Source organism: Dromiciops gliroides, chromosome 2, assembly GCF_019393635.1.
Source record: "Dromiciops gliroides isolate mDroGli1 chromosome 2, mDroGli1.pri, whole genome shotgun sequence".
Classification (NCBI taxonomy): domain Eukaryota; kingdom Metazoa; phylum Chordata; class Mammalia; order Microbiotheria; family Microbiotheriidae; genus Dromiciops; species Dromiciops gliroides.
In genome coordinates, this window is record NC_057862.1 from 696006818 (window position 1) to 696029614 (window position 22797).

The 22797-nt window shown below is 41.4% G+C and overlaps 1 protein-coding gene across 2 annotated transcripts in view; it reads right to left on the reverse strand.

Moving 5' to 3' along the window:
• Positions 1 to 22797, reverse strand: part of SMC6 (structural maintenance of chromosomes 6) — a 61443-nt gene that overhangs the window by 35438 nt on the left and 3208 nt on the right. The window contains exons 2-4 of one of the 2 annotated variants that reach the window (XM_043984736.1): positions 2606 to 2729; positions 1759 to 1888; positions 225 to 342 (exon numbers count right to left, since the gene is read on the reverse strand). In XM_043984736.1, the coding sequence (XP_043840671.1) occupies positions 225 to 342; positions 1759 to 1875 (235 nt within the window). In that variant the 5' untranslated portion in view covers positions 1876 to 1888; positions 2606 to 2729. Of the gene's footprint in view, positions 1 to 224; positions 343 to 1758; positions 1889 to 2584; positions 2730 to 22797 lie in introns of both variants that reach the window. The other variant, XM_043984735.1, reaches the window with a different exon arrangement.

Genomic DNA, 22797 nt, shown 5'->3' on the forward strand with positions numbered 1-22797 from the left:
AATCCTCTACTGCTGTGACCTCTTCCCTCGAGGCCAGGTGAACGCGGGCCCTGGAACACAAGCCTCCCAAGGGGAGGGTGCCCATCTCTGTCCCACACAAACTGTGGGCAGGGACGGCCCAGAGCCCCCAGAGCTGAATTTTTTACATGAACAGCTGGCTGTCTGCTAGCCATGGACTCTGTGCACAGATGAATCCCACAAATCCCACACCAACACCTACTTACTCCCATTGTTTCCCACCACAAAGTTGACGTTGGATCCAAATTTAAAAGGCCCCAGCATCGAGTGGCACATGAAATTCTTCAGCTGGATGCTTTCGATGATCCCGACCTCGGCTGACGTCTGTTAAAGAAAACCTTGGTGTTGGAGCGGGCTGCGGCCGACGGGCACTGCTGACACGGAGACCTGCCTAGGCCAGCCTCGCTGACTCTCACCCACATCAATAAGAGACTGAGAGCCAGGCGGCTTTCCCCAGCACTGACCAGGCCTGACCACAGTCAGCCAGGACACAGAAAAGTTGGTCACGCCAGCTGATCCCGTGGGGCCCAAGGAGCTGTAGTTTTAGTGACGAGGCCTTCCTCTCCCTAAATGACCCCCCCCCCCGCCGGGTCCAGCTGTAATGGCCCTAAGTACTGCTGGACAACCAGAACCTGACCCATCTTGACGCTCTTCCTCCTGAGGAGAAACCAGACGAATGGAGCAGTATGAGGAAAGCTCAGACCGGAGCCTTCTGCTCTCCCCAAGGTCCCTGTCTCTTTCTGTCTGATTCCAAGACAGCCGAGGCACTCGGGCACAACAGCGATTCATCTCAGGGCCGGCTGGCTACAGAATTTCCCCATTAATAAATTGCCCCCGTGGTCCTTGTCTGCAAAATGGGAGGGCTGGTTTAGATCTTAACCACAACTCGCAGCCCAGTGAAGAAGACAAGGATCGCCACCCCCTTTTACAGAGGAGAAGACTGAGTCTCGGGGACATGAAGGGAGGCCCAGTGTGAGGGCGTTCTCTTCCTGGGTCCATTGGGTCCTTTTGCCCTGCCTGGGTGATGGCTCTCTAGGCTACCCCACAGCCCCAGCACTGCAGGCGGCGAGGATTCTCCAGGTCCCACAGACCAGCCTCGCAGCCAACCCTGACAGAGGCTGGGGAGATGGGGTTAAGGCTCTGCTTGAGAGGATGGCGGCTTCTCCAGATCGAGATCGGCTCCTGAGCTAAAACCTCACCCTTTGTCAACCCCCCCGCCCCCCCAGCCCCCCCAGCCCCAGCCCTGATTTTCTAAAGCAAATGGGGACGGCAACATTGGGAAGCAGTCAGAATACCAAATCTGGAGACAGAGTCCTGGGTTCGAATCCTTACGGTCTCAGTATTCTCTGTCAATCTAAGTACTAAAACCTGCCCTGACCTGGTGCCCTAAGGCTCACACCCACCCCCGACCTGGGGCTCACAACAACTTGGGGAAGGATCCCCATTTGACAGCTGAGGCAGACAGAGGCAAATCTGAACTCGGGCCCTGCTGCACTCTGTGTGGGCAGCATCCCCTTTTGGACAAGGCAGGCAGCCTGGCCCCATGAGTCCTCCAAGAGAAAATGCTTCTCTTCTCCTGAGTCAGAAGAGAAGCCCCCCCCCCCCCCCCCAGCAGCCAGAGATCTGTGCACCGCACACCGCGAGGATGGGGACGGGGATGGGGACGAGACGGCGAGGAGAGCGGAGGGAAGCACCGTCCCAGGCACCGCAGGCCTTTGCTCTCCTGTCTCACGCACTTACAGACTGTGTAGTTACAGTCCCAGGGGACAATGCTGGCTCCTCCTCGCTGTCCTGCACATGCTTTTGCTTCTTCTGAGTCCCAGTGGGCAGAAACTGTTCTTCTTTCCTTTTAGCCATTGGGCCTACAAGACTGAGGAGGCCAGAGGAGATGAGAACCCAGCGGGCGAGTGGTCCAGGCCCCACTGGCCCTTCTGAGCAGGCATCCTGCCCCCTTCTTGGTCACGGTCAGGACGGGCTCCCCTAACTGCCCCCTCTCCCTCCCGCTCTGGGTGGCAGCCCACCGTGACAAAGTCCTCCTTCCCACATCGCTCCTCATGATCCCTCTGGGCTCATCAGTTCACAGCTGTTTCCTAGCAACAAGCCAGTCTCACTTCCAGTTTCTGCAGCAACACAACATCCCTTCCCTTCCAGGACATCTCCAGCGCTTCTCTGGCTTTCTACTTTTGCTCCCAACAACTGCCTGCTCCCCTGCCCTCAGCTTCCCTCCACAGCAGCCAGAGACAGCCTAAAGGCCAGACCTCACTGTGGAGCCCCCCCAAAGCCCTCCACCCCAGGATAGTGGTAGCCTTGCCCGGGCTCCTGCCTAGTGTGCTCCCCACACCCTGGCCCACCTGCTGGTGGCTCTCCTGGAAAGGCATCCCTCCTGTGACAACACTCCTCCCCCACCCACCCCATCCTCTAGGGTGTCTCCCATGGGAAGCCTACTGTGATGTCCCCACTTAGGCAACCTGCCCTGAGAGGAAGTCAGGAAGTCTCTTGAGGGCTTGGGGCTTCCTGGCCACTGACTAAAGGCTGGTCCAGCAAGTGGCAAACGCTGGCAACGAACCTGGATTGTTTCCTTTCTCACCAGTTGGAAGGTGAGCTTGAGTCGGGTCCAACTTCCGATCCCTCGCTCGTCCTCTTTCCCAGGCTCCCGGTCAGGGCACGCAGGGGTCCTCTTCCTATCCCAGCCCAGACAAACAGGTCTAGACCTAGGAGATGCAAGAGGAAATTAACTTGACAATGAACTTCGGGAAACAAGCACACACTTCAGGAACAGGCAGTGTGCTTTCCATGGGGGTCCTTGCTCCACTGCTTGGATTGTGCTAAGGGGTAGAAACTCAAGGCCCATCCACCTGAGCCGTCCCTTCCAGGGCCTGGCACCGCATGGTGTATAAGCAATGTTTCCCGACTGACCCGCTCCATGCTCGATACAAGGAGGGCCAAGCACAAACCACATTAAAATGTCATTGGGAAACAGTAACAGAAACATTGTGCAATGATCACCAACGAATGAATTTGCTTTTCTCAGCAATCCATGTTCTAGGATACATTCATTTGAAGGCCTCGTGATAAAAAATGCTCTCTACCTCCAGAGAAAGAACTCATGGCGTCCTCCAAATCCCTTCGAATAAGGCCATAAGACAATTCCTGGAACAGCAGAACCCACAAAAGGATGGGGTGAAATTTTCCAGCCAAAGACAACTTAGGTCGGCAGGAGGGGTCTGCTGTGCTGGGGCGGAAGTGGAATCCAACCCCAGGCAGGCTGTGCCAGAGAAAGAGACCTCTGGAGCCTCTGAATCGGAGGGAGGAAACAGTTAATAATAATAATAATTGTGAAAAGGAGAAAAGGGGGAAAATTGTACAAAAAATATTTATAGCAACTCTTTGTGGTGGCTAAGAATTGGGAATCAAGGGAATGTCCATTGATCGAGGAATGACTGAAGAAGCTGTGCTATATAATTGTAGTGAAATAGCTTTGTGCTATAGGAAAAGACAAACAAGATGATACCAAAACGACCTGGAAAGACTCATATGAACTGATGTATAGTGAAGTGAGCACAACTGGGAGGACATTGTACATTGTGACAGCAGCACTGTTCAGTGAGGAATTGTGAATGACTTAACTACTCAGCAATACAGTGATTCAAGACAATCCGAAGGGAGTTATGACAAAGCATAGAAAGAACTGATAAAAAGAGCACTTGAGGGTTTGTACATATATAACCTACATCAGAATAGTTGATGTCTTGTGGAGGGGGGAGGGAAGGGAGGGAGAAAAATTTGGAACTCTAAATCTTATGAAAATGAATGTTGAAAACTAGCTTACGTGTAACTGGAAAAAATATATGTTTGTTGCACTGAAAAAAAGAAAAAAGATGAAAAGAAATAGTCTGGCAAGATGAGCAGACAGAGAAATATGCAGACCATAGAAATATCCTTTAGTGACAAGGAAGAGAATAGAAATGTCAGGGCTCCCATATCCAAAGCTACCAAGAAAAATATGTATTAGTCTCAGGCCATAGAGGCACTCAAAAGGGGCTCTGGGGGGCGGAGCCAAGATGACAGAGAGGAAGCAGCAAGCTGCCTGAGCTCTCCTTCTGTTCCCTCAAAACGAACATTAAATCAAGCCTCTGGACGGATTCTGAAACTACAGAGCCTGCAAAGAGACAGAGAGACACAGTCCTCCAACCAGAGATAATTTCGAAGACTTCAGGAAAAGGTCGGTCTGACTCGGGCAAAAGGGAGGCCCAGCGCAGGGCAGCAACCCAGCACCGAGGGGGTCGGGGCAAGTCAGCAGGAGCTGCGGGCCACAGCCGAACAACTGAGGCCCCTGGAAACTGGTTCAAAAATCTGGTGGCCAAGAAGGACAGTGGAAAAACCTACCTGCAGCGGCCGGGAGGGAGACGAACGGGTCAGGCAGGATCAGACGCCGGGGTCTGGCGCCTGGCTGGCCGAGCGCAATCAGACAGGAAGTGCAGGGCGGGGGATCTCCACACACCATAAAGGCCTCAGAGTAAAAGCCCGGTCACACAGCACCTATACCCCTGCACAAGAAGCCCAAAACAGGGACCCTGGTGCCCCCAGAGCAGACCTCAACTTAAAGAATAAATAAATAGGCTGCAATAATGAGTAAGAAGCAAAAAAGAGCCCTCTCCATTGAGAGCTTCTGTATCAATAGGGAAGAAGCCAACACAAACTCAGGTGAGGACAATAGCCTCAAATTGTCTACATCTGAAGCCTCACAAGGGAAGGTGAATTGGTCACAAGAACAAAAAGCCTTCCTGGAAGAGCTCAAAAAGGATTTTAAAAATCAATTGCAAGAGGTGGAAGAAAAAATGGGGAGAGAAATGAAAGCAAAACAAGAAAACTATGAAAAAAGAATCAGCAGCTTGGAAAAGGAAGCACATAATTTCACTGAAGAAAACAATACCTTAAAAAATTCACTTAGCCAAATGGAAAAAAAGGTGCATAATCTCACTGAAGAAAATAAAGCCTTAAAAATTAAAGTGGGACAGTTGGAAGATAAGGAATCCATGAGACACCAGGAATCAGTCAAGCAGAAACAAAAAAATGAAAAAATAGAAGAAAATGTGAAATACCTCATTGGAAAGAAAACTGATCTGGAAAACAGATCGAGGAGAGACAATTTGAGAATCATTGGACTGCCTGAAAGCCATGACCAGAAAAAGAATCTAGACACCATATTCCAGGAAATTATTAAGGAGAACTGCTCTGATATCATAGAATCAGAGGATAAAATCATCATTGAAAGAATTCACCGATCACCTCCTGAAAGAGACCCCAAAAGGAAAACTCCAAGGAATATTGTAGCCAAATTCCAGAATTATCAGGTGAAGGAGAAAATACTCCAAGCATCCAGAAAGAAGCAATTTAAATATCATGGAGCCACAGTCAGGATTGCTCAGGACCTGGCAGCTTCAACATTAAAGGACCTCAAGGCTTGGAATATGATATTCCGGAAGGCAAAGGAGCTTGGATTGCAGCCGAGAATCTATTACCCAGCAAAAATGTGCATTTTCTTTCAGGGGAAAAGATGGAGATTTAATGACATTGGGGACTTTCAATCTTTCCTGGGGAAAAGACCAGAACTGAATAGAAAATTTGATCTCAACATACAAGACTCAAGAGAAGTTTAAAAAGGTAAACAGAGGGGAAAAAAAAAGTTACCCTATTAGGTTAAACTGTTTATATCTCTACACAGGAAGATAATACTCATAACTCTTAAGAACTGTAAATGTATTTGGGCTGAGAGAAGGACTTTATATAGAGGGTATAAATATAAATTGTCTTTGATGTGATGATACAAAAAAGAATTAAGGGGTTAAAAAGGGAGTCTATGGGGAGGAGAGGAAAGGGGAGGTGGAATGGGATGAATTATATCATATGAAGAGGTGGAAAAAAAACCTATTACAATAGAGGGAAAGAAAGGAGGGGGGGACATTGTTTCAACCCTATTCTCATTAGATTTGACTCAAAGAGGGAGTAACATATACATTCATTGGGATAAAGAAACTTAACTCATTCTTTAGGGAAACAAAAGGGGAAGGGAAAGGGGGAGACTGATAGAAGGGAGGACAAAAGCAAGGGAGAAAAGGGTAAAGAAAAGAGAGGGGGGTGATAAAAAGGGAGGGCAGATTGGGGGAGGCAGGGGTAAGAAGTAAAACGTTGGTGAGGAGGAATAGGGTGAAAGAAGGGGGGAAAAGTACAAAGGGGGTAAATAGAATGGAGGGGAATAGACAGTCAGTAATAATAACTGTGAATGTGAATGGGATGAACTCTGCTATAAAACGGAAGCGAATTGCAGAGTGGATTAAAAACCAGAACCCTACAATATGCTGTTTACAAGAAACACATTTGAAGCAGAGAGATACACACAGAGTAAAGGTAAAAGGCTGGAGCAGAATATATTATGCCTCAGCTAAAGTAAAAAAGGCAAGGGTAGCAATCCTTATCTCAGACAAAGTGCAGGCAAAAATAGATCTCATTAAAAGAGATAAGGAAGGAAATTACATCTTACTTAAAGGTACTATAGATAATGAAGTAATATCAATATTAAATATGTATGCGCCAAGTGGTATAGCATCCAAGTTCTTAGAGAAGTTAAATGAGTTACAAGAGGAATTAGACAGTAATACTATACTAGTGGGGGATCTGAATCTCCCCCTCTCAGAATTAGATAAATCTAGCCAAAAAATAAATAAGAAAGAAGTGAAAGAGGTGAATAGATTACTAGAAAAGTTAGACATGATAGATGTCTGGAGAAAATTGAATGGGGATAGAAAGGAATATACCTTTTTCTCAGCAGTACATGGCACATTTTCAAAAACTGACCATGTATTAGGGCACAAAAACATCATAGTCAAATGTAGAAAGGCAGAAATAGTAAATGCATCCTTCTCAGATCATGATGCAATAAAAATTACATGTAAGAAAGAGCCAGGGAAAAGTAGAATGAAAATCAATTGGAAACTAAATAATTTCATTCTAAAGAATGAATGGGCCAAACAAGAAATCATAGAAACAATCAATAACTTTATCCAAGAGAATGACAATAATGAGACAACATACCAAAATCTATGGGATGTAGCCAAAGCAGTGCTTAGGGGAAAATTTATAGCTCTAAATGCTATAAATGAATAAGAAAGAGAAAGAGGAGATTAATGAATTGGGCATGCAACTTAAAAAGCTAGAAAAAAGAACAAATTAGAAATCCCCAATTAGACACTAAATTAGAGATCCTGAAAATTAAAGGAGAAATTAATAAGATTGAAAGCAAAAAAACCTATAGAATTAATCAATAAAACTAAGAGCTGGTTTTATGAAAAAACCAATAAAATAGATAAAATATTGGTTAATTTGATTAAAAAAAAGAAAGAAGAAAACCAAATTACCAGTATCAAAAATGAAAAGGGTGATGTTACCACCAACGAAGTGGAAATTAAAGCAATAATTAGGAAATATTTTGCCCAACTGTATGCCAATAAATTTGACAATCTAAATGAAATGGATGAATATTTACAAAAATACAAACTGCCCAGGTTAACTGAAGAGGAAATAAAATCCTTAAATAAACCCATATTAGAAAAAGAAATTGAACAAGCTATTAATGAACTCCCTAAGAAAAAATCCCCAGGGCCAGATGGGTTTACGGGTGAATTTTACCAAACATTTAAAGAACAATTAATTCCAATATTATACAAATTATTTGGAAAAATAGGTGAAGAAGGAGTTCTACCAAATTCGTTTTATGACACAAATATGGTGGTGATACCAAAACCAGGCAAAGCAAAAACAGGGAAAGAAAATTACAGACCAATTTCCCCAATGAATATTGATGCTAAAATCTTAAATAAGATATTAGCAAGGAGGTTACAGCAAGTGATCACCAGGATAATACACTATGATCAGGTGGGATTTATACCAGGAATGCAGGGCTGGTTCAACATTAGGAAAACTATTAACATAATCAACCACATCAATAAGAAAACCAACCAAAATCATATGATTATCTCAATAGATGCAGAGAAAGCTTTTGACAAAGTACAGCACCCATTCCTAATAAAAACACTAGAGAGTTTAGGAATAGGTGGAGCTTTCCTTAGAATAATAAACAGTATCTACCTAAAGCCATCAGCAAGTATTATATGCAATGGAGATAAATTGGAGGCCTTCCCAATAAGATCAGGGGTGAAACAGGGATGTCCATTATCACCCCTATTATTTAATATTGTTCTAGAAATGTTAGCTTTAGCAATCAGAGAAGAGAAGGGAATTAAAGGAATTAAAATAGGCAAGGAGGAAACAAAACTATCACTCTTTGCAGATGATATGATGGTATACTTAAGGAATCCTCGAGAATCAAGTCAAAAATTACTTGAAACAATTAACAACTTTAGCAAAGTAGCAGGATATAAAATAAATCCACATGAATCTTCAGCATTTCTATACATGACCAACAAAGTCCAGCAGCAAGAGATAGAAAGAGAAATTCCATTTAAAGTAAGGGTAGATACTATAAAATACTTGGGAGTCTACTTGCCAAGACAAACCCAGGAACTCTATGAACACAACTACCAAACACGCTTCACACAAATCAAATCAGATCTAAATAATTGGAAAGATATCAATTGCTCATGGATAGGCAAAGCTAATATAGTAAAAATGACAATACTGCCTAAATTAATTTACTTATTCAGTGCCATACCAATCAGACTACCTAAAAATCATTTTATACAGCTAGAAAAAATAATAACAAAATTCATCTGGAAAAACAAAAAATCAAGAATATCCAGGGAAATAATGAAAAAAAATTCACAGGAAGGTGGGTTAGCAGTACCAAAGCTGGAGCTTTACTATAAAGCGGCAGTCATCAAAACTATCTGGTACTGGCTAAAAACTAGAGTGGTAGATCAATGGAATAGGCTAGGCTCAGGAAATGCAGTAGTAAATGACACTAGTAATGTAGTGTTTGATAAACCCAAAGACTCCAGCTTCTGGGATAGGAACTCAATATTTGACAAAAACTGCTGGGAAAACTGGAAGATAGTATGGCACAAATTAAGCATAGACCAACATCTTACACCTTATACTAAAATAAGGTCAAAATGGATACATGATTTAGACATAAGAGCTGATACCATAGGTAAATTAGGAGAGGAAGGAATAGTCTACCTATCAGATCTTTGGAAAGGAGAACAGTTTTTGACCAAACAAGAGATAGAGTATATTATAAAATGCAAAATGGATGATTTTGATTATATTAAATTAAAAAATTTTTGTACAAACAGAAGCAATGCATCCAAAATTAGAAGGGAGGCAGAAAACTGGGAAACAATTTTTGAGGCCAGTACTTCTGATAAAGGCCTCATCTCTAAAATATATAGGGAATTAAATCAAATTTATAAGAATCCAAGTCATTCCCCAATTGAGAAATGGTCAAAGGATATGAACAGGCAGTTTTCTGATGAAGAAACCAAAGCTATCTATTCCCATATGAAAAAATGCTCTAAATCTCTAATGATTAGAGAGATGCAAATTAAAACAACTCTGAGGTACCACCTGACACCTATCAGATTGGCTAAAATGACAAAAAAGGAAGATAATAAATGTTGGAGAGGCTGTGGGAAAATTGGAACACTAATGCATTGTTGGTGGAGCTGTGAGCTGATCCAACCATTCTGGAGAGCAATTTGGAATTATGCCCAAAGGTCGATAAAGCTGTGCATACCCTTTGACCCAGCAATTCCACTTTTAGGTCTTTTGCCCAAAGAAATCATGGAAGGGGGAAAGGGACCCACATGTACAAAAATATTTATAGTTGCTCTTTACGTGGTAGCAAGGAATTGGAAGTTGAGGGGGTGCCCATCCATTGGGGAATGGCTGGACAAGTTGTGGTATATGAATACAATGGAATACTATTGTGCTGTAAGAAATGATGAGCAGGAAGAGTTCAGAGAAACCTGAAGGGTCTTACGTGAGCTGATGATGAGTGAGATGAGCAGAACCAGAAGAACATTGTACACAGTATCATCAACATTGAGTGTTGACCTACTGTGATGGACTATATTCTTCTCACCAATGCAATGGTACAGAAGAGTTCCAGGGAACTCATGATAGAAGAGGATCTCCAAATCCAAGAAAAAAAAAAGAAAGAAAGAACTGTGGAGTATAGATGCTGATTGAACCATATTATTTCTTTTGTTTTGGGTGCTGTTGTTTTTTTTTTTTTCTATTTTGAGGTTTTGCATCACTGCTCTGATTTTTTCTCTTGTAACAGAATTAATGCAGAAATAGGATTAATGTTATTATGTGTATATATATATATATATGTATGTGTATATATCTCTAGCTATATGTATATGTATAGAGATATATAGATATAACCTATATCAGATTACCTGCTGTCTAGGGGAGGGGGGAGGGAGGGAGAAAAATCTGAAATTGTAAAGCTTGTATAAACAAAGGTCGAGAACTATCTTTACATGTAACGGAAAAAATAAAATACCTTATACATTTAAATAAATAAATAAACAAACAAACAAACAAACAAATAAATAAATAAAAAGGGGCTCTGAAGATAAAGTAAGAGAGGTAGAGGAAAAAATGAGAGTGATGCAGGAAAGTCATGAGGAAAGTCAACAGCTTGAAAAGCCAAATGGAAAAGCTCTCTGAAGAAAATAATTGCTTAAGAATAAGGATTGAACAAGTGGAAGCTAATGACTTTACAAGAAACCAAGACAAAATAAAACAAACCCAAATGACTAATACATATATATATGGCAATGTGAATTATCTTCTTTGAAAAACAGCTGACCTGGAAAATAGGTCCAGGAAAGAGAACTTGAAGGTCACTGGACTACCTGAAAACCAGTGATCAAAAAGAGATCTTAGAAATCATCTTCCAAGAAACTGTCAGGGAAAAACTGCCCTGAGATTCTAGAAGCAGAAGGTAAAATAGAAATTGAAAGAATCCACCAATCACCTCCTGAAAGAGATCCCAAAAGGAAAACTCCCAGTAATATCATAGCCAAATTCCAGAGCTCTCAGGCCAAGGAGAAAATATTACAAGCTGCCAAAAAGAAAGAATTCAAGTACTGTAGAGCCACAGTCAGGATAACACAAGATCTAGCAGCTTCTACATTAAAGGATAGGAAGGCATGGAATATGATATTCCAGAGAGCAAAAGAATTGGGATTACAACCAAAAATCACATATCCAGAAAAACTGTGTATAATCTTTCAGGGAAAAAAAATGGGGCTTCAATGAAAAAGAGGACTTTCAGGTATTTTTGATGAAAAGACCTGAACTGAATAGAAAATTTGACTTTCAAATACAAGACCCTAGAGAAGCATAAAAAGGTAAACAAGTAAAAGAAATCATGGGGGCAGCTAGGTGGCGCAGTGGATAGAGCACCAGCCCTGGATTCAGGAGGACCTGAGTTCAAATCTGGCCTCAGACACTTAGCACTTACTAGCTGTGTGACCCTGGGCAAGCCACTTAAGACCAAGTGCCTCACCAAAAAAAAAAAAAAAAAAAAAAAAACCAAACCCCAAAAACAAACAAAAAAAGAAATCATGAGAGATGTTAAAAGGTTAAACTGTTTACATTCCTATGTGGGAAGATGATATGTGTAACTCATAAGAACTTTCTTAGTATTAGGGCAGAAGATAGAAATAAATTTAGACAGAGGGCACAGGGGAGAATTAATTATGAAGGGGAGATATCTGTAAAGCATTTATTTTTTGTTTATTGTTTTTTTTTGTGTGTGTGTGGGGATGGTCAGGGTTGGGTGGCATGTCTGTGGTCACGCAGTGGATGACTCTTGTGTCAAAGGTTGAATTTGGGCTCGGGTCCTCCTGGGTCCAGGGAGGGTGCTTTGTCCACTGTGTCACCTAGCTGCCCCATGATGACATCTTTATGGTAAAATTGAGGGGGGAGAGGATTGCCCTGGGGGAGGGGCAAGGGGAGCGGTAGAATGGGGTGAAATCCCACATGAAAGAAACACAAAAGGGCTTATGGAGTGGGGGGAGAGATGGAGGAGGAACAGGGCAGTGAATGAGCCTTACATTCATCAGAATTGGCTTAACCTTAATCTCATCAGAGTTGGCTCAAGGAGGGAATAACATACACACTCAATTGGGTAGAGTAATCTCTCTAACCCTGCAGGAAAGTAGGAGGGGAAGGGATAAAAGAAGGAAGGGCAGATTGGGGGAGGGGGCAGTCAGAAGCAAAACACTTTTGAGGAGGGATAGGGTGAAAGAAGATAGAACATTGAGTAAATATCATGGGGGAGGGAATAGGATGGAGGGAAACAGTTATCTATTATGATTGTTGCAAGAATCAACTTCATGGGTTTATTATAAGGAAATCTCTCTTTAAAGTACCAAATAAATGTATTTTATTATGAAAAGAGTGATGAGTAAGATGCTTTGAGAAAATCCTGGAAAGACCTACATGAGATGATGCAACATGAAATGTACTGTATACAAAATAACAGCAATACTGTAAGATGATCTGCTGTGAATGACTTGGTTATTTTCAGCAATGCAAAGATCCAAGACAACTCTAAAGTTCTTAGGAAAAACAGTCCATCTACAGAGAGAGAACTGATGGTGACTGAATACAGATTGAAGCATATATTTTTTGTTTGCTTGTTCCTTTATTTGAAGTTTTGTTTTTGTCTGTTTTCTTTCACAACCTGGCTAATGTGGAAATGTTTTGAATGACTGCTCATGCATAGCTTATATTGAATTGCTTGAATTCTTGTAGGGGAGAGGGAGGAAGAGAATTTGGAACACAAAGTCAAAAGAAATTTGATATCAAAATTTGTATTTACATGTAATTTGGGAAAATAAAGTTCTAAAGTTAAAAAAAAAAACAATTGATGGCTCTTATCCTATTAGCAATGGTTATATGAAGAACATCAAATCAGGAACCCCTGGAACAAAGAAGGTGTGGTTTTCTCTAAATGAGGTGTTTGATTTAGACACGGACAACAACAGACTGAAAAGAGAAACTAAAAGAATCTATGAAGGAGCCCTTCTGGTTAAAGACTTGATATCTGGCACCTGGACACATAAGCCAAGGTTAAGTGTGTTTCTTAAATTGGCATTAACTCCACTATCATTTAACTCCTTTAAACTAGAACTGCTTTATTTCATTCTTCACCTCATATTTGAGCCACACAAAAGGGAAAACTTTCAGTTATTACTTATGTGAGATTTAAAATTGGATATACAAGCATTAAACTCCCCCTTTAACTTTTCCCTTATATATCTCCCAGACCACTAAGAAAAAAGAAGCCTCTGAGCTTTAATCAGTGACAGATTAGTTTTTATTGTTTGGGAATTAATTAGACAACAAAAGGTGATACCAATTAGGGAAATAGGAAAGTAGAAATACAAATGAAAAATCTTAAGCTCAGTCTATATTCCTTTATAAAACTCATCGCTTCCCAAACTGCCTGCCAGACATGCGTGTTGCCATGGCTAAGTTTAAAAAACCAGAGAGAGCCCAACTTCCGTTCCTTCTCAGCTTTTAAACTGCCATCCAGGAAGTTGGTGCCCTTGGACATGGCGTGCTTGGCCAGCTCTCTGGGCAGCAGCAGGCACATGGCCATTTGTCGAGTTCTCCTCCCCAAAAGGGCAGTCCTTCAAAAGCCGTTTCAGTAGCATGCGCTCAACTCTCAAATGATTCAGTTAAAACTTCCGTTTTTTAACCACATTCCCCCCCCTTTTGTGTTCATTTGAAAAACGAATGAGTTTGTTCAATGAAACAGCCAAAAATAATATCCTATGCTAGCTAATAATATGTTAATATCAATATAGAAAAAGGGAGAGAAAAGTTTTGTCCAGAGGGGCAGTCCCTCATGAACGTGATGCTTTGACATTGGTCTTGCAGAGGGAGGGCCTCTACGGAGAGTACATGTTACAGATGGTATATAATAACAGAAGGAGATAACAAAAACTTCTGGTCTGGAAAACTGGGTTCTGGACTCTGATCTGGAAAACTGGATTCGGGACTCTGGTCTGGAAAGCTGGATTCTCTTCTTTGTTTGAATCGCTGTATTTTTACTAAACCGTAGCACAGCATTGTCAATGATCAAATTAATAAATTCCATTACATTTATAAATCCATATGGTGTAAGTTAGCAATTTATTCTGTTGATATATTTAGGAAATTAAAATAACAGATATTTGAACCTAATTAGCCCTCTTTGATAGCCTCATTTGTGCAGAGAATTAACAATGCAATTGCATACTTAAATTGTGAACCCAATTTTCAGAACTTGTTAAAACATGCCCAAGGCCTTTGTATTCTATTAGAACCGTTAATATTTGACACGTTATCACCTGATCTTGTTGCTTCTCAAGAAATGTTTACTCTGGTTACTCTAATTTTCACTGAAGCTCCCCATTCTCCTCTCAAGAGCACATAGGTAACAACACCCTTTGCAAGCAGGTGACTTCCAGGCCTAAGAGGTGAACAGCCACACAAATGAATTTACCCAGGAGGTGTTTATTTTACTCCACTGGTAACAAGTAACCTGGCATGGGGTATGCAAATAGACTAGGTGAAATAATTCCAAATTGTACCAAATGAGTCGTCTGTAGTGAAGCAGGTTCGGTTACTGATAAGGTTCCAATGGACTAGATGTTACACCCACGCACACCACTGACCGCAGATCTGCCCTAAATATGGGGACATATTGAAGGAAACACTGCTCTATATACAAGTTTATTTCAAGGACCTAACCTGACACATGGATATGAAGAGAAATTAATATTACACTATCATATTAATAACTATTAATTTGTGATCCATCCCTTTTCTTTTATTTCTGGTAAGGTCCAACTCCGGTTAAGGTTAGTCAATCTCTGAAGGGTATGGCCTACTGATGAGATTGTTCCTAGCCCTCAAGGCACATGCTTGTCAATTGGGGGTGGGGGGAGAACAGACATCCCCACCCAAGTGGGAGACCTAATTTCTGTTTAGAATATGCACAGAATCTGGGCAGTCCTTTGCCTGAAGAAGGAACCCCCTGTCCTTTATCCCCTCTATTAGAGTTTAGGACGACCCAGCTCGTGATGGAGAATCCAGATGCAAATGGTCTCCCCTGCCCAGATACCTTGGGTCTCAAGATTGTGGTAAAATATGAAAGTTTTTAACAGTCGGTTAGGATAACTGAAAGACGCCAGTTTTTCAAGGACCACCCTTTTGGGGAGGAGATGAACAGTCCGCCTGCTGCGCATGTCAGACTGCCTGCCAGGTACAGTGCGCCTGCTGCGCATGTCAGACTGCCTGCCGGGTTTTTTTTTGACTTCCGGGGTGGAGAAAAGGAGAGAGGCCTTTTTGCCTGCTTGGCGGGACTCCTGACGGCGCGGCACGGACTCTCTCTCTCCAAAGGTGGCCTTGTCGGTTGGTGGCCTTGTCGGTTGGTGGCCTTGTCGGTTTGGTGAGTTGTTATAAGGAATATAGACTAAGCTTAGACTTAAGACGATTTGTATTGTGTTTCTACTTTCCTATCCTTCTAACCAACATCACCTTGTGACTATCATAACTATAAATAAAAAGGTCTATCTAGAAAACCAAAACCTGCTTCCATTTACTAGTTTGGGAGATAAATTAAGGGAAAGGTTAAGTAGGGGAGATTTATGATCTAATATCCAATTTTAAATCTCACAGTTTTGGCGACCCCGAAGGGACCTTAAGGACCCTCCCACCCTCCCTAGTTTGGCCATAAGCCGGCCAATTCGGTGGATTTTCCAAATTACCCCCCCCCCCCACGGACTTTCCCTTTGTCTAATCTCCCTTAAAGACTTTAAGCCTCTAAGAGTCTTGCTTTAAACAGAAAAGCCAGCCCAGTTTAAAGGGCAAGATGCTCGAATATTCTACTATCCCTTTGATTTTTCTCATCGGAATGTATTGGGACAGCATAACATCCCGACTTAGAGGAATAGTTTACTCAATGGTCCTTCATAACATTATTGGTTTTTTCCTCATTCAGGCAGCAAAAAGTTTTTTGTATAATAGTATACGTGAGAATCTTTGGGAAAATACATTTAATATAAGTAGAAATTTTATGCCTGCAATTGAAATACCTTTTAATACCACATCCATAGTTCATACGACTAAGGATTTTATTTTTTTTTGGTTTTTTTTTGTTTTTGTTATTATCATTGTTTTTGTTATTATCATTGTTATGATATGGGGGAAATTCTCACATATGGAGAGAGACCTCGAAATGAAATTCTCACATATGGAGAGAGACCTCAAAATGGCTGTTTCTACTAGAGATGATCCAAGTTCAGAATCAGATCAGCAGAAACTACTCCCTCTGCAGGAAGCTATAGAACATAGTAAGAAGGGAGTGCCAATTCAAGTCAGAAAATATAGCCCCTTTAGACCAAGTGACTTGAGCGCATGGAAATCAATCATCCCTAGTTTTGAGAAAAATCCTAACACTGTAATTTCACAGTTAAGGACTATATTTAATGCATATCAACCCAGTTGGGCTGATGTTACTTGCCTTTTGGAAACTTTACTGTCCCCAACTGAGATTACAGATGTTATCTCAGCAGGAAATGCCCTTGTTGCGAAAGGTAAGGCCGATGTGGAATGGCCTCTAAAGGATCCAGAGTGGAATTATAATGATGATAGGGATTTCCAAAGATTAAAAGATGCTAGAGAAACACTTCTGAAGGGAATGGAATCTTGCTCTAGAAAACCAGAAAACTGGCAGAAATTTTTAAGCCTACCTCAGGAGGCTAATGAAAGGCCAAACAGATTTTATGATAGACTTTGTGAGGCCGCTAGACAGTACACCAGATTGGATCCAGTAGATTTAAGAGATTCCTGTATCATTCTGAACACATTTGTTTATAATTCACTGCCAGAAATACGCAGATACTTTCTGAAACAATGTCCAGACTGGAGAAATCTCTCAGTAGATAGAATTAAGGAACTTGCAAATTATGTCTTTGACTCACGTGAGGAAGATCCAGATCACCCTAAACAGAGCATTCTGGCACCAGCGATTACTAGTCAGCCATGTGGATACCGGAGCAAGGACACTAAGGTGTGTTGTTACTGTCGTAAGGAGGGGCATGAATTGAGAGAATGTAGGACTTGGAGAAGAAATTCTAATTCTAATTACAGGCGAAATCAAAATAGAAATAGATCTTTTTGGAGGAATACAGAAAGGCAGTACCAGAATAATGGTAACCAAGACCCCCCTCAGAAGAGGACACAGGAATGATGGTGTCTTGGGGAGGAATGGAACATAGATAATGAAAGCCATATATTCCCAGATCCGGATTTTTTGAATGCACTTGTGCCAGTCCATTCACCTCCCCAGAGTAATGAACCACATGTCACCTTAAAAGTGGGGAGACTTATTATGATTGTCTGCTAGACACAGGAGCCTCTAAATCAGTATTAGTAAGCAAACCAGATGCTGGGTGTAGACCTGTAGGATATTTGAATGTAGTGGGAGTCTCAGGAAAGAGCCAGAGAGTGGCAAAATTGAATCCTCGCATGGTATCTATGGGGACCTTATCAAGGACCTCTTAGATGCCCTAAAACTGCCTTCTTCCCTAGCCGTTGTACATTGCCCTGCCCACACAGGGAATAGTGACCCTGTTTCAAAGGGAAATGCACGAGCCGATTCTGCAGCCAAGCTTGCTGCATTAGAAGCTCCTGAACATGTATTTAACCTTTCACCTTCTGAGGATATTCCTTCCAACCTAACCTATGACGATTCTGAAGTAGAAAAGTGGAAAAAGAAATTTAAGGCGAAACAGATCAATGGCATCTGGGTGTCTCCGGAAGGTAAGCCATTTCTTCCCCGGAAATTCTACCACCAGGTATGCCTCTCTGTTCACAGAAAAGGCCATTTTGGTACACAAGGCATTGTAGACTCTATTAAGAGAACCTGGATAGCACCAGGTGTGACTAATACAGCATCTCGAATCTGCTCGGGCTGCTCCACATGTCAGTCTTATAATCAGTATGCTTTTAAGGCCAAAGCTTATGGAGGGCGTCCTCTAGCATATACACCTTTTGAGCACTTACAAATTGATTATATTACTATGCCAAAAGCAGGACATTATAAATTTTGCCTTGTTATAGTTGATCAGCTCACTCGGTGGGTGGAGGCCTTTCCCAGCCCCCGAGCCACAGCTGCCTTTGTTGCCAAAATTCTTCTTAAAGAGATAGTACCTCGTTTTGGCCCACCAGCCCGCATCGATTCTGACAAAGGCACACATTTCACTGATTCGATTTTATCCCAAATCTACTCTTTCTTGGGAGTGACTCCAAAATTCCACACGCCCTACCATCCACAAAGTTCAGGCCAAGTCGAACGTATGAATAAAGAGCTTAAGAGTATGATTGGCAAATTATGTACTGAAACCCATTTGAAATGGCCTGATGTTCTACCATTGGCATTATTCTATCTACGAAGTAGACCAAGAGGAGAACTTCATATATCTCCTTATGAAATGCTTTTTGGTCACCCTCCTATCCAAGCTAAAACTTTTTCCCCAGTTTATACATCACTGGTGGGAGGTGATACTTCTGTTGCTTCCTATATACAGGAATTACAGACCAGGCTACGTGAACTCCATGAGGCAGGAGCTGTGGTCCAGGCAGGACCATTAGACTTTTCATTGCATAACTTCAACCCAGGAGATAAAATATATGTAAAGAATTTTCAGAGAACCAGTGGAACTCAACCTGCCTGGGAAGGACCTTTTCAGGTATTATTGACAACTCCTACCGCCATTAAAATTGGTGAAAAAGACTCATGGATTCATTGCTCTCATATAAAGCCTGCACCATTCATAGGTGAAGAGATTTCAGATAGACCTGAGGTAGACGCTAAAGAGGTAAAAACCCTAACGATAGCAACTGTTAAAGAGCAAAGAAAGTTCAGAGGAAACAGGAAGTTCCCATTTAAGAATCCCACTGATCAGTTAAATGCTTTGGGACTCAGTCTTCGTAAAGTATCAGGAGACGGAAATTGCCTTTTTAGGGCTTTAGCAGACCAGCTAGAAGGTCACTGTAGAAATCATCTCAGACACAGACAAGAAGCTGCTTCTTATATGATTAACCATAGACAAGAGTTTGAGTCTTTTATAGTAAATGACTCCCCTTTTGAAGAATATGTTGATGAATTAAAGAAATTTGGAAAGTGGGGAGGAAATGATACAATTGTAGCATTTGCTAAGCAGCATCAGCTGAATGTTGTGGTTCATCAATTAAATCAGCCTTTATTGAAAATCAGTGGCACAGACAAAACTGATGCTACAGAACTCCACATTTTCTACCATAAAGAACATTATGACAGCATTAGAAAGATCAATGACAATTCAGAAACCCCTGCCACTTTGGCATGCAGAGAATTGGGGAACCAGTTAAAACAATGTGGCATACCCCAAACTCTAGCAGCTTAAATACCTTATAATTTAACAAGCATTTCCTTCTACAGGCAAAAGCACTGAAGTACATGGCCTAGTTTTCTGGCCTACCTCAACTATTTTTTTTTTTATTAATTTTTGGGTTTTTTTGTTTTTGTTTTGACTTTTGAAAGGCACTGAAAAGACCTGGAATTGACTGCACCTTTAAGTTCTTTAAGAGCACAAAAGGGTGCTTAGCGAATCTTTTGCTTTTTATTTTTTATTTTTGGTTTTGCTTTGGTTTTTTTTTTACTTTTGTTTCTTTTGCTTTTCTTTAAAACTAAATTTTGTAAACTAAGTGATTATTCAAAGACATTTTAAGTATATGCTGTGGGTGAGGCTATCGGGCCTCAGAAGCTACCAGAATTCTTCTTTTTTTTTATTTACTCTTTCTTTTTGAGAGAACCATGAGTTCTAATGAGTTTTGTTTTATTTATTTATTTTTCTCCTTTCTCTTGTATGTTGTTCTGTTTAACTAAAAAGTACCAGAAATTGCTTGATACCTCACTGAAAACATTGAATATTGAATCTTGCTAATTGAAGTCTTATTTCTTTTTGATGAATTAATCACCACTTTAAGTATCTGCTACTGTTATACCAGAGAATTCATGTATAAGATGATGTGGTCTACTTGCTAAAAGAAGATTATGTAATAATGTCTAAAAGAAGATTATGTAACAATGTCTAATATAATCAGCTATTTACATTCGTTTATTATTTATATGTCATTATACTCTGGGTATGGTTTGGAATTATTGTATATATCACTAATATATTCTCAGTTATGCAGCATAGCACACATTTTTACCATCATATTGTCTTTGGTGAAATTAATGAGATTTCAGAAATATGGAAACTTATCATTTCAGAGACTAACTTGCTGTGAACTCTGACGCAGGCCCTGGAGAGAATATATGTGCAACAAAAGGAGAGACAGGTATACGTAAGTCCATGGTTTGCTTATGATGGTGACTATGTAGAGCACAATTACTAGGCACAGTCCAGTATTCATCCTCTCTCCCTCCTAATTTAACCTAATTTAACTGAACTTATTTATCTTTTTATCTCACTCAGTTGAATTCACCTGTGGCCTAGCACAATCACTGGCTGTCTCAGAACCATGAGATATGGTATGATAACCTTTCCATAACATTTTCAGGTGTCATGAACACATACTAAATTTGGCTTTGATCCAGACACATGGTGGTAAAAAGTGTTACACATTGCATAACTACCTCAACCCTCTATTACAAGTCTAACCATATAAAGGAGGGAATGTAATGGAATTTATTAATTTGATCATTGACAATGCTATGCTAAGGTTTTAAAAATACAGCAATTCAAACAGTTAAAGAAGATAATCCAGCTTTCCAGACCAGAGTCCAGAATCCAGTTTTCCAGACCAGAATCCAGTTTCCTCCTGATGACATCTTACCACTTCAAGAAGACAAGAGAACTCAGAGACTTTATATGAACTGTTTTGCTTTATTAGCTTTTACTATCTCCTTTCTGTTATATACTATCTGTAACATGTACTCTCTGCAGAGGCTCTCCCTTTGCAAGACTAATGTCAAAGCGTCGGTTCATGAGGAAAAAAAAAATCGCCCCTCTGGACAAAACTTTCCTCTCTTCCTTTTCTGTATTGTTGTTCGCATATTATTAGTCAGCAAAAGTTATTATATTCTTTTTACTGTTCCATCAAGGAAACATTCCGTTTCTTGAGGAAGCAAAGGGGGGAAATGTGGTAAAATATGAAAGTTTTTAACAGTCGGTTAGGATAACTGAAAGACGCCAGTTTTTCAAGGACCACCCTTTTGGGGAGGAGATGAACAGTCCGCCTGCTGCGCATGTCAGACTGCCTGCCAGGTACAGTGCGCCTGCTGCGCATGTCAGACTGCCTGCCGGGTTTTTTTTTGACTTCCGGGGTGGAGAAAAGGAGAGAGGCCTTTTTGCCTGCTTGGCGGGACTCCTGACGGCGCGGCACGGACTCTCTCTCTCCAAAGGTGGCCTTGTCGGTTGGTGGCCTTGTCGGTTGGTGGCCTTGTCGGTTTGGTGAGTTGTTATAAGGAATATAGACTAAGCTTAGACTTAAGACGATTTGTATTGTGTTTCTACTTTCCTATCCTTCTAACCAACATCACCTTGTGACTATCATAACTATAAATAAAAAGGTCTATCTAGAAAACCAAAACCTGCTTCCATTTACTAGTTTGGGAGATAAATTAAGGGAAAGGTTAAGTAGGGGAGATTTATGATCTAATATCCAATTTTAAATCTCACAAGATTAAGCCATGGCTTCTAGCCCATCTCCTCATTAAACATCCACCAGTCACGGGGCAGCTTCATTTATCAAGGAAGTTCTCTTTCAGAAGGGATTTAGAGTGTTTTAGGGTCTATACTGGGGTCTTTGGGTGCTGAGGGAAACTACTGACAATCTATTTATTGATTGCTGGTTAGCCTAATTAATAGACTGCTTATTAAATCACCCAGAATCTCTGTCTCTAGAGTTTTCCTTTACCATAATACACATCTACCCAGTTGTTTAGGAAGAGGAAAGAGCTATAACTTCTGGCTGAATAACTTAAATCTTACATACTTGCACCTCATTATAGCCTTGGTCTGAGATAAAAGACATAATATTGTGTTTACATGTCCTATTGACATATAAAACGAATGAGACGCAGGAACCGACGAGCGACAGAGAGCGCAGTTTTCTGATGTCCTCGTTGTGGCAGGAGACGTGGCTCCTGTATCGGACTGCACTGCCACTCTGTGGCCTGTGGCTCTTCAAGGTGCTGATCCATGGTCGTCTGCGACCGGTGGAAGCCTACTATGTCCTATTGACCCCCTGGGACAATGACAGAAATTTGCCGGAATAGGAAAAAGAGCGACACAGCTCCCCTAGCACGGTGTCAGTTCCAGGCAAGAGTCACCTTGGTAGTCAACTGTACTGATAGAACGTCACAGCCAGGCTCAGAAGGTTAGCCCAGTGAGAGAACCTTCCCACCAGGGAAGCTGAAGTAGGAGACTCAGCTCAAGCGAGAAATCCTCCAGTGGCAACTCCCAGATACCATTGCCATAGGGGCGCTGGCATTCCCAATGATCACAGATGGAATCTGACTTGAAGCAGCAAATTTGAATAATCCCAGCTCAGGGTTGCATATGGTTTTTACTACGCTCATTTGCTCTAAGACATCAGCTCAAAATAAAAATGTACCAGGCCTTCTAAAAACCACAACATTGTTTTCTTTTGCACACTGCACTTCTCTTCCAGTTTAAACTCATCTGGGTCTAAAAA